The sequence below is a fragment of the Colius striatus genome, unplaced genomic scaffold, assembly GCF_028858725.1.
Source record: "Colius striatus isolate bColStr4 unplaced genomic scaffold, bColStr4.1.hap1 scaffold_76, whole genome shotgun sequence".
NCBI classification, from domain to species: domain Eukaryota; kingdom Metazoa; phylum Chordata; class Aves; order Coliiformes; family Coliidae; genus Colius; species Colius striatus.
The window spans coordinates 1-10,953 of NW_026908538.1; the positions used below are offsets into that span (position 1 = coordinate 1).

A 10,953-nucleotide genomic window follows, 5' to 3' on the forward strand; every position below is an offset into this window, starting at 1 on the left:
GAAATAAACCCAAACCCTCACTTTTTCCTCAAAACTCCACCAAACCTCCAATTTTCCCCCACAAATGCACCACAACCCCACTTTTCCCCTCAAAGGCATCAAAACCTCCCCTCTTTTCCATCCAAAGTCCACCCCAACCTCACTTTTTCCTTCAAAGCTGCACCTAAATCCCACTTTTCCCCTCCAAAGCGCACCAAAACTCCCACTTCTTCCCTGAAAACTCCTTTGGTGCTGAGCTGAGGGAGCCCTGGCCCAGGCTGCCCAGGGAGGGTGTGGAGGCTCCTTCTCAGGAGGTTCCCAACCCCAGCTGGACACGTTGCTGTGCCCCTGAGCCAGGGGAACCTGCTCTAGCAGGGGCTGCAGCAGCTCTGCAGGGCCCTGCCCACCCCGCACCATTCCACGATTCAAACCCCTCCAGTGAATCACCCAGAGTTGGATGAACGCCGTCCTGCAGCAAGAGCTCAGGGTGGCACAGCCAACACCAGTGTTCCCCCTCCCTGTCTCTCCCCGTGTCCCCTCAGCCTCGGGCTCGGAGCCGGTGCGCGACATCCGCTGCGAGTTCTGCGGCGAGTACTTCGAGAACCGCAAGGGCCTGTCGAGCCACGCGCGCTCCCACCTGCGCCAGATGGGGGTGACCGAGTGGTACGTCAACGGCTCCCCCATCGACACCCTCCGCGAGATCCTCAAAAGGAGAAGCCAACCAAGGAACGGCGGCGCCGCTTCCAATCCCACCGGCCCGGGCCCAAAAGCCATGGCCAAAAGCCTCTTGGGCAACGTGGGATCCTTGGAGCCGCGGGGGCCCGGAGAGATTCACATCCCCAGCCTCAGCAAGAAGGTCCAGCAATCCAGCAGCCCCCTGGGGCAATCTCCTACCTCGTCCCCACCTCCCACCGCCCGGAAGATGTTTCCAGGCCTTTCTCCTCCCTTCTTGCAGAAGAAACTCAAACAAGATCAACTGAGGGTGGAAATCAAACGGGAGATGATGTCTGGAGGACTCCACGGAGAACCTCACCCGTCCGACCGAGCCTGGTCCCCACGGGAGGAGATGTCCCCGTTGAACCTCTGTAAGTCCACGGCTGTCCAGTGACAGGACGAGGGGCAATGGGGCAAAGCTGGAACATCAGAGCTTCCAGAGACACACAGGGCAGAGTTTGTTCCCTGTGAGGTGAGGGAGCCCTGGCAGGGGCTGCCCAGATGGGCTGTGGAGGCTCCTTCTCTGGGGCCATCCCAACCCCAGCTGGGTGAGTCCCTGTGTGCCCTGCTCTAGGTGCTGCTGCTCTGGCAGGGGCTGCACTGGATGAGCTTCCCAGGTCGCTTCCAGCCCTTCAGATCCTGTGATGATTCTGTGGGATGGGCCACAGGGATCTGTTTTGCTTAGGGAGGGGCTGAGGGCTCTGCCCAGTGGTCCAGGGCCAAGCCAGAGGATCTCCCAGAGCCACATCGTTTCCCGAGGGCTGTCGGGACAAGTCTCGCTGCAGCCCAGGAGGAGCAGAGAGGGAGGGGATTCAGCACAAAGCTTCTCCTCTCCCCAACGCCCCCCCCCGGGGTGGGTTCAGCCCTGGCTGGGTGCCAGGTGCCCACCAAGTCCCTCTGTCACTCCCCCTCCTCAATTGGGCAGGGGAGAGGGAATTACAACAAGAGGCTTGTGAGCTAAGGGCAGGGAGCTCACTCAGCAGTCAGTGTCACAGGGAAAACAGACTCAGCTTGGGGAGAAAGGGTTTGATTTATGGATGAACCATCAGAGCAGGGAGAGGAGAAATAGAATTGACTCTTAAAGCATCTCCCCCCACCCCTCCTCTGCCCAGGACTCCCCTTCCTTCCCCCCAGCAGTGCAGACCGTGGGGGTTGTGGGCAGTTCATCGCAGATGGACTTTGCCACTGCTGCTGCTCAGGGGGAGGCCTCCTCACGCTTCCCACTGCTGCACTGGGGGCTCCCTCCCACGGGAGACACTCCCTCACCAACTGCTCCAGCGTGGCTCCTTCCCACGGGCTGCAGCTCCTCACCGACTGCTCCAGCCTGGGGCCTGCCATGGGGGCAGCTCCTCACACCCTGCCCCAGCGGGGGTCACCCACCGCCACAACAGTCCCACGGGGACACACTGCTCTAGCCCGGGGCCCTCCCAGGCTCACAAGCCCTGACACAAACCTGCTCTGGCCTGGGCTCCTCTCTCCCCACGGGCTGCCAGGAACTCGCTGCAGGGTGAGCTCCCCACGCAGTCACAGCCTCCTTCAGGCATCCCCCTGCTGTGGCGTGGGCTCCTCCACGGGCTGCCAGTGGGTCTGTGCTCCCCGGGGCCTCCATGGGCTGCAGGGGCACAGCTGCCTCACCATGGGCTGCACCACAGGGCACTGGGGGCTCTTTCTGCCAGGGCCTAAGCACCCTCCTCCCCTCCTCCTCCACTGGCCTTGGTATCTGCAGAGATATTCTCACACACTCACTACCTGTAGCTGCTGCAGTTCAGCCACTGCCCAGCAACTTCTTTCCCCTCTCCAACATGTTATTCACAGAGGTGTTACCTCAGTCACTAATTGGCTCAGCCTTGGGTCCATCCCAGAGCTGACTGGCATTAGCCCTGTTAGCTACAGGGGAGGCTTCTGTCAGATCTTTAACAAAGCCACCCCTGTAGCTCTCTCCCACCACTCCCAAAGACACACAAACCCACTTTTTCAGAGAATGGTCACAGCATGGTGGGGGGTGGGAGGGACCTTCAGAGCTCATCCAGCCCAACCCCCTGCAGAAGCAGCTCCCACCTAGACCAGGTCACACAGGAACGTGGCCAGGGGGGGTTTGAAGAGCTCCAAGGAAGGAGCCTCCACACCCTCCCTGGGCAGCCTGGGCCAGGACTTTCTCCTCCTGTGCCACTGGAACCAGAGTCACACAGTGGTGGGGGCTGGAAGGAACCTCTAAGGATCATCTGAGTCCAAATCCCCTGCTCAAGAGGGTTCCCCTTGATCAGAAATGAGCCCAAGTGGGTTTGGGAACCTCCTGAGGAGCCTCCACAGCCTCCCTGGGCAGCCTGGGCCAGGGCTCCCTCAGCTCAGCAGGGAAAGAGTTTCTCCTTGTATTGAAATGGAACTGTTTGTGTTCCAGCTTTATCCCATCACCCCTTGTCCTGGCACCAGATACAACAGAAATAGGGCATGTCCCAACCTCCTGACACTCACCAGTGAGATACTTGTGACAATTGCTGAGCTCTCCCCTCAGTCTCCTCTTCTCCAGACTAAGCAGCCCCAGGTCCCGCAGCCTTTCCTCATAAGGAAGATGCTCCAGGCCCCTGATCATCTTGGTGTCCCTGCCCTGGCCTCTCTGCAGCACTTCCCTGTCCCTCTGGAGCTGGGCAGCCCAGCACTGGCCACAGGGCTCCAGCTGAGGCCTCCCCAGCTCTGGCAGAGCAGAGCAGAGGGGCAGCACAAGCTCCCTGGCCCTGCTGCCCACACTCTCTTGCTGCCCCCAGGCTGCCGTTGGCTTCTTGCCCACGAGCCCACGCTGCTGCTCAGGGTTGGTTTGTTCTCCCCCAGCACTGCCAGGTCCCTCTCCTGGAGCTGCTCTCCAGCAGCTCAGCCCCAGCCTGGGCTGCTGCTGGGCTTGTTCCTGCCCAGCTGCACCACTCTGCCCTTGCTGCCCCTCAGCAGCTTCCTCTGTGCCCAGCTCTCCCTGCCTGGCAGCTCAGGCTCTGGGGAATCAGCCAGTGCTCCCAGTTTGGTGCCAGCAGGGAACTCACTGAGGGTCCCTCTGTGCCCTCCCCCAGCTCCCTGATGGAGATGCTGAACCAGACTGGCCCCAGAGCCCATCCCCGTGGAACTCCACTGCCCACAGCCTCACACTGGACCCTGTGCCATTGATCACCCCTCTCTGTGCTCTGTCCTCCAGCCAGTTCTCCATCCCCTCCCCATCCCCTCCCCCAGCCCCCACTGCCTGAGCTGTCTGACGGGGATATTGTGGGAGATGATGTCCAAACCCTCGCTGAAGCCAAGGCAGATGCCACCAGCTTCTCTCCAGGCACCAAAAGCCACGAGGAACTGTGTCACCCACCATTTAGATACTCAGGAGATCCCTCCCTCAGTGTGCACTGTTCCCCCTCCCCTCCGTCTCTCCCCGCAGCCTCTCGAGCCGACCCGGTGCGCGACATCCGCTGCGAGTTCTGCGGCGAGTACTTCGAGAACCGCAAGGGCCTGTCGAGCCACGCGCGCTCCCACCTGCGCCAGATGGGGGTGACCGAGTGGTCCGTCAACGGCTCCCCCATCGACACCCTCCGCGAGATCCTCAAGAAGAAATCCAAACCCTGCGTCATCAAGAAGGAACCTCACACCTCCAGCATCGAACCCCCCAAACCTCTCGGAGAAGAAGGGACGGATCCCAAATCCCCCGGCAAAATCCTCCAGGGCATGACGTTGCCCGGCCTGGGCGGGCGGCCGGGGAAGCCCAACCCCGGCGGTTCCACCTTGAACCGGGAGCTTTCCCTCTCGCCTCTCACCAGCAAACCCCAGAGCGGTTTCCTGACGCCTCTGTCGGCCAAGCGCCCGTTGCAGGACGATCGTTTGGGCCCTCACGCCGAGGTGAAGCACAAGGCCTACATCCAGACCGAGCTGCCCTTCAAAGCCAAGGCGGTGCACGACAAACCCGCTCACACCTGTAAGTGGGGGAGGAGGAGGGTGGTGGGAGCTCCACGCTGCCCCAGGGGGGTCTGTGCCATGGTGGGGTGGGCATGGGGAAGCCCCAGCTCTGTGCTGGGAAGGGGGATTTTTAGCTGCCAGGGGAGGAGGGGAGTGGAAATGTGGGGATGAGGGAATGCTTCCAGAGCTGGAGAGGATGAGGATACCTGAGAGGAGGCTGTAGTGAGGTGGGGGTTGGTGTTTTCTATCCAGTAATGGATGGTAGGGAAGAGGAAGCGGCCTGGAGTTGTCCCAGGGGAGGGTGAGGCTGGAGCTGAGGCAGAACTGTTTCCCTGAGAGGGGTGTGAGCCCCTGTGCCAGGCTGCCCAGGGAGCTGGGGCAGTGCCCAGCCCTGGAGGGATCCCAGAGGCGTGGGGTGAGGTGCTGAGGGGTCAGTGGTGGCCGTGGCAGGGTGAGGGCTCAGAGCTGGGCTCCAGCAGCTCCAGGGGCTTTTCCCACCAGAACCCTTCTGAGGGGAAAAAGTGGGGTTTGGGTGAGGTTCTGAGGGGAAATGTGGTTGTTTTGCTGGAGTTCTGAGGGAAAAAGTGGGGTTTGGGTGAGGTTCTGAGGGAAAATTGGGGGTTTGGTGGAGTTTTAAGGGAAAAAAGCAGGGATTTTGGTTGTTTTAAGGAAGAAAAGTGGGGTTTTGATGGAGTTCTGAGGGGAAAAATGGGGATTCGGTGGATTTCTGAGGGAAAAGTGGGGGTTTAGGTGGATTTTTGAGGAAAAAGGTGTGTTTTGGTGGACTTCTGAGGCAAAAAAGGGAGGGTTAGAAGTTCTTCCCATCCCTGGAGGGATCCCAGAGGCGTGGGGTGAGGTGCTGAGGGGTCAGTGGTGGCCGTGGCAGGGTGAGGGCTCAGAGCTGGGCTCTGGCGGCTTTTCCCGCCAAAATGATTCCCTGATTCTGAGGGAAAAAGTGGGGTTATTGAGGACTTTTGCAGGAAAAAGTAAGGTTTTGGTGTTGTTTTGAGGGAAAAAGTGAAGTTTCATTGGACTTCTGAGGGAAACTGTGGAGTATTAGTAGAAAAAGCCAGGTTTTGAGGGAAAATGTTGGGTTTTATTTGGAGTCTTGAGGGAAAAGTTGGGGTCTTGAGGAAAAAAGTACGGTTTTAGATGACTTCTGAAGGAAAAGGTGAGGTATTAGTGGAAGAAACCGGTGTTTTGGTGGAGTTTTGAGGGGAAGAGTGGGGTTTGGGTATGGTTTTGCAGGTAAAAGTGGAGTTTCATTGGGCTTGTGAGGAACAATGTGGGCTATTAGTGGAAAAAGTGGGGTTTTGAGGGAAAAAGTGAGGTTTTGGTAGATTTCTGAGGGGAAAAATATGTTATTCATGGGAAAAGTTGGGTTTTGGTGGAGTTTTGAGGGAAAAAGTGGGGTATTATTGGAAAAAGTGTTGTTTTAAGGGGAAAAAGTGTGAGTTCAGTGGCCTTCTGAAGGAAGAAATAGCTTAAAAAAGTGAGGTTTTGTGGAGTTTAAGGGGAAAAAAATGGGTTTTGGTGTATTTTTGAGGGAAAAAGTGGGGTTTTGGTGGAGTTTTGAGGAGGAAAATGGGGTATTATTGGAAAAAGTGTTGTTTTAAGGGGAAAAAGTGGGAGTTCAGTGGCCTTCTGAAGGAAGAAATAGCTTAAAAAAGAGGTTTTGTGGAGTTTAAGGGGAAAAATGGTTTTTGGTGTATTTTGAGGGAAAAAGTTGGGTTTTGGTGGAGTTTTGAGGGGGAAAATGGGGTTTGGGTAGAGTTTTTAGGGAAAAGGTGAGGTTTCATTGGAGTTCTGAGGGAAAATGTTGGTATTAGTGGGAAAAGTGGGGTTTTGAGAGAAAAAGTGGGGTTTTGTTAGAGTTTTGAGGGGAAAGTGGGGTAATTTTTGTGATTTAAGGAAATAAAGTAGGGGTTTTTTGGTGGGGTTGTGACAGAAAGTGATGAAAGTGTGTGTTTGGTGGTGAACTCGCTGCCAGAAGGGTGCAGTGAGGGGGGTCGGTCTCTGCTGCCGAGTGCCGAGGGACAGGCCAAGAGGAAGCGGCCTGGAGTTGTCCCAGGGGAGGGTGAGGCTGGAGCTGAGGCAGAACTGTTTCCCTGAGAGGGGTGTGAGCCCCTGTGCCAGGCTGCCCAGGGAGCTGGGGCAGTGCCCAGCCCTGGAGGGATCCCAGAGGCGTGGGGTGAGGTGCTGAGGGGTCAGTGGTGGCCGTGGCAGGGTGAGGGCTCAGAGCTGGGCTCCAGCAGCTCCAGGGGCTTTTCCCACCAGAACCCTTCTGAGGGGAAAAAGTGGGGTTTGGGTGAGGTTCTGAGGGAAATGTGTGGATTTGGTGGAGTTTTGAGGGGAAAAAGTGGGGATTTTGGTTGTTTTAGGGAAGAAAAGTTGGGTTTTGATAGAGTTCTGAGGGGGAAAAATGGGGATTTGGTGGAGTTCTGAGGGAAAAAATGGGGGTTTAGGTGGATTTTTGAGGGAAAAGATGGATTTTTGAGGAGAAAAGGTGTGTTTTGGTGGACTTCTGATAGAAATAAATAAGGGTTAGAGGTTCTTCCCATCCCTGGAGGGATCCCAGAGGTGTGGGGTGAGGTGCTGAGGGGTCAGTGGTGGCCGTGGCAGGGTGAGGGCTCAGAGCTGGGCTCCAGCAGCTCCAGGGGCTTTTCCCACCAGAACCCTTCTGAGGGGAAAAAGTGGGGTTTGGGTGAGGTTCTGAGGGGAAATGTGTGGATTTGGTGGAGTTTTGAGGGGAAAAAGTGGGGATTTTGGTTGTTTTAAGGAAGAAAAGTTGGGTTTTGATGGAGTTCTGAGGGGAAAAATGGGGATTTGGTGGATTTCTGAGGGAAAAGTGGGGGTTTAGGTGGATTTTTGAGGAAAAAGATGGATTTTTGAGGGGAAAAGGTGTGTTTTGGTGGAGTTCTGATGGAAAAAAATAAGGGTTAGAGGTTCTTCCCATCCCTGGAGGGATCCCAGAGGCGTGGGGCTGAGGGGCTGAGGGGTCGGTGGTGGCCGTGGCAGGGCGAGGGCAGTTTCACCGCCGGGATGCTGAGGGTGTGCGGGCCACCATGTCCTCGCCCTCTCCATGCCCAGGAGCCGCTCACCCCCGGCTCCTTTCCCCTGCTGCCCCCTTTCCCCAGCCAGCGAAGCCTGCTGCGAGCTCTGCGGCCTCTACTTCGAGAACCGCAAGGCCTTGGCCAGCCACGCTCGCGCTCACCTCCGGCAGTTCGGCGTCACCGAATGGTGCGTCAACGGGTCTCCCATCGAGACCCTGAGCGAGTGGATCCGGCACCGGCCCCAGAAAGCCGGCGCTTACCGCAGCTACATCCAAGGGGGGAGACCCTTCACCAAGAAGTTCCGCAACTCCTCCCACGCCCGGGATCACGACGGCGGCGGCGGACGACGGATCCCCCTCAGCCTCCAGGCCGGCGGCGTCGCCTTCCTGAGCAAAGGCCTGGCGGGGGATTTGGCTCACGGCGACGCCGGCAAGATGCTGGACGGGGGTGGCGGCGCTGAGAGGCCCATGATCACCTCCCCGCTCTCCTTGGTGAAGGTGGAGGAACATCAACGCTCCAACATCAACAGTGAGTTGGGGAGGAGACGATCTGGGGAGGGCAGAGCGTGGGGATAAATGCTGCACTGGCCCCTCTGCTTGTTCCCAGCAGCACCAGAGGGGGTTCTTTAGCTTAGATCACCCCCCAAAGCCTTTTCCTTCTCCTCCTCCTCATCCTCCTCAAGGGGATAAACGGTGCACTGGCCCCTCTGCTTGTTCCCAGCAGCACCAGGGGGATTCTTTAGCTGAGACCACCCCCCAAAGCCTTTTCCTCCTCTTCCTCCTCAAGGGGATAAACGCTGCACTGGCCCCTCTGCTTGATCCCAGCAGCACCAGAGGGGATTCTTTAGCTGAGATCATCCCCCAAAGCTTTTTCCTCCTCCTCTTCCTCCTCAAGGGGATAAATGCTGCACTGGCCCCTCTGCTTGTTCCCAACAGCACCAAGGGGGATTCTTTAGCTGAGATCATCCCCCAAAGCCTTTTCCTCCTATTCCTCTCCATCCTTCTCCTCAAGGGGATAAACGCTGCACTGGCCCCTCTGCTTGATCCCAGCAGCACCAGGGGGGGTTCTTTAGCTGAGACCATCCCCCAAAGCCTTTTCCTTCTCCTCCTCCTCATTCTCCTCAAGGGGATAAACGCTGCACTGGGCCCTCTGCTTCTTCCCAGCAGCAACAGGGGGGATTCTTTAGCTGAGACCACCTCCAAAAGCCTTTTCCTCCTCTTCCTCCTCAAGGGGATAAACACTGCACTGGCCCCTCTGCTTGTTCCCAGCAGCACCAGAGGGGATTCTTTAGCTGAGACCACTCCCCAAAGCCTTTTCCTCCTATTCCTCTCCATCCTTCTCCTCAAGGGGATAAACGCTGCACTGGCCCCTCTGCTTGATCCCAGCAGCAACAGGCGGGGTTATTTAGCTGAGACCACCCCCCAAAGCCTTTTCCTTCTCCTCCTCCTTTTCCTCCTCAAGGGGATAAACGCTGCACTGGCCCCTCTGCTTGTTCCCAGCAGCACCAGAGGGGATTCTTTAGCTGAGACCACCCCCCAAAGCCTTTTCCTCCTATTCCTCTCCATCCTTCTCCTCAAGGGGATAAACAGTGCACTGGCCCCTGTTCTTGTTCCCAGCAGCACCAGGGGGGATTCTTTAGCTGAGACCACTCCCCAAAGCCTTTTCCTCCTATTCCTCTCCATCCTTCTCCTCAAGGGGATAAACGCTGCACTGGCCCCTCTGCTTGTTCCCAGCAGCACCAGGGGGGATTCTTTAGCTGAGACCACCCCCCAAAGCCTTTTCCTTCTCCTCCTCCTCTTCCTCCTCAAGGGGATAAACGCTGCACTGGCCCCTCTGCTTGTTCCCAGCAGCACCAGAGGGGATTCTTTAGCTGAGATCACCCCCAAAAGCCTTTTCCTCCTATTCCTCTCCATTCTTCTCCTCATGGGGATAAACGCTGCACTGGCCCCTCTGCTTGTTCCCAGCAGCACCAGGGGGGGTTCTTTAGCTGAGACCACCCCCCAAAGCCTTTTCCTCCTATTCCTCTCCATCCTTCTCCTCAAGGGGATAAACGCTGCACTGGCCCCTCTGCTTGTTCCCAGCAGCACCAGGGGGGATTCTTTAGCTGAGACCACCCCCCAAAGCCTTTTCCTCCTATTCCTCTCCATCCTTCTCCTCAAGGGGATAAACGCTGCACTGGCCCCTCTGCTTGTTCCCAGCAGCACCAGGGGGGATTCTTTAGCTGAGACCACCCCCCAAAGCCTTTTCCTCCTCCTGCTCCCCATCCTCCTGCTCCTCAAGGGACACAGGGGCTGCTCTTGGGGCTGGTGATGCCGTGCAGCCCTTGGGTGTCCCTCCCTCTACCCTGTCCCCCCATTGCACTTGTGCTCTGGCAGAGTTCGAGCGGAGGCAGGCGAGACCCCTGGACGCCCCCCTGCACCGGGAGGAGGAAGGGCCCGAGTTCCAGCAGAAGATGGAGGAGACGCGGCAGCCGCCGCCGCGGGTGAGGCCGGTGCCTTCCCTGGTCCCTCGCCCGCCCCAGACCTCCCTAGTCAAGTTCGTGGGGAACATCTACACCCTCAAATGCAGGTGAGGTCACCTCAGGGAAGGTGCAGGGTGTGGATTTCTCCTCTTGAGCGGCTCCCCCCACCCCCCAAACTCTTCCCACCCCACGCACCCCGCAAGGAGGAGCTGACGCCGTGTCCTCGGCAGGTTCTGCGAGGTGGAGTTCCAGGGTCCCCTCTCCATCCAGGAGGAATGGGTCCGGCATCTCCAGAGGCACATCCTGGAAATGAATTTCTCCAAAGCGGATCCTTTAAGGGGAGAAGCTCCTCCCCCTCCCCCCCGAACCCCCCACCCTCACCGAGGCTCAGTAACGGGGGATCCCCCAACCCCCCCCCTCCCATCTCTCACCCCAAGCGGGGAGCGACTGGGTGGCTCCAGAACATCCTCCCTCGACTCATCCCAGGCACAAAGGCCTTGGTTTGGGGGAGGGGGGCCGGGGGGTGACTCGATGGTTGCAGAGCTTCACCCCTCCCCCCATCCAGGGTCTGAGGGGGGCTGGGGGGGGACACACACAATCCCCACCACAAGCACTACACGGATCAAGACACAGACAGACCCCCAAGATCCAGCACCGAGGTGGGGGGAGGGTGAAACGGTTCCAACCGCATCCAGGACGGGGAGAGGAGCAAGGGGAGGAAGTTTTGTTTTCTCCCCTCTCCTCATTTTCCACCCCACCCCCCCTCAGAAACCCGTTTATTTTCTAACCCAAAGAACAAACGGTGTCGCCTTCGCCGGGGAGGGG

The 10,953-nt window shown here is 58.1% G+C and overlaps 1 protein-coding gene across 1 annotated transcript; it reads left to right on the forward strand.

Annotated features, from left to right (window-relative positions):
• Positions 1 to 6: 6 nt before the first annotated feature.
• On the forward strand, positions 7 to 10,612 carry WIZ (WIZ zinc finger). The gene is given in 6 exon segments (XM_062020217.1): positions 7 to 1,064; positions 4,103 to 4,633; positions 7,752 to 8,195; positions 10,043 to 10,235; positions 10,359 to 10,479; positions 10,481 to 10,612. Coding segments are annotated over 6 exon segments (1,959 nt in total). The 5' UTR covers positions 7 to 436; the 3' UTR covers positions 10,523 to 10,612.
• Positions 10,613 to 10,953: the final 341 nt, after the last annotated feature.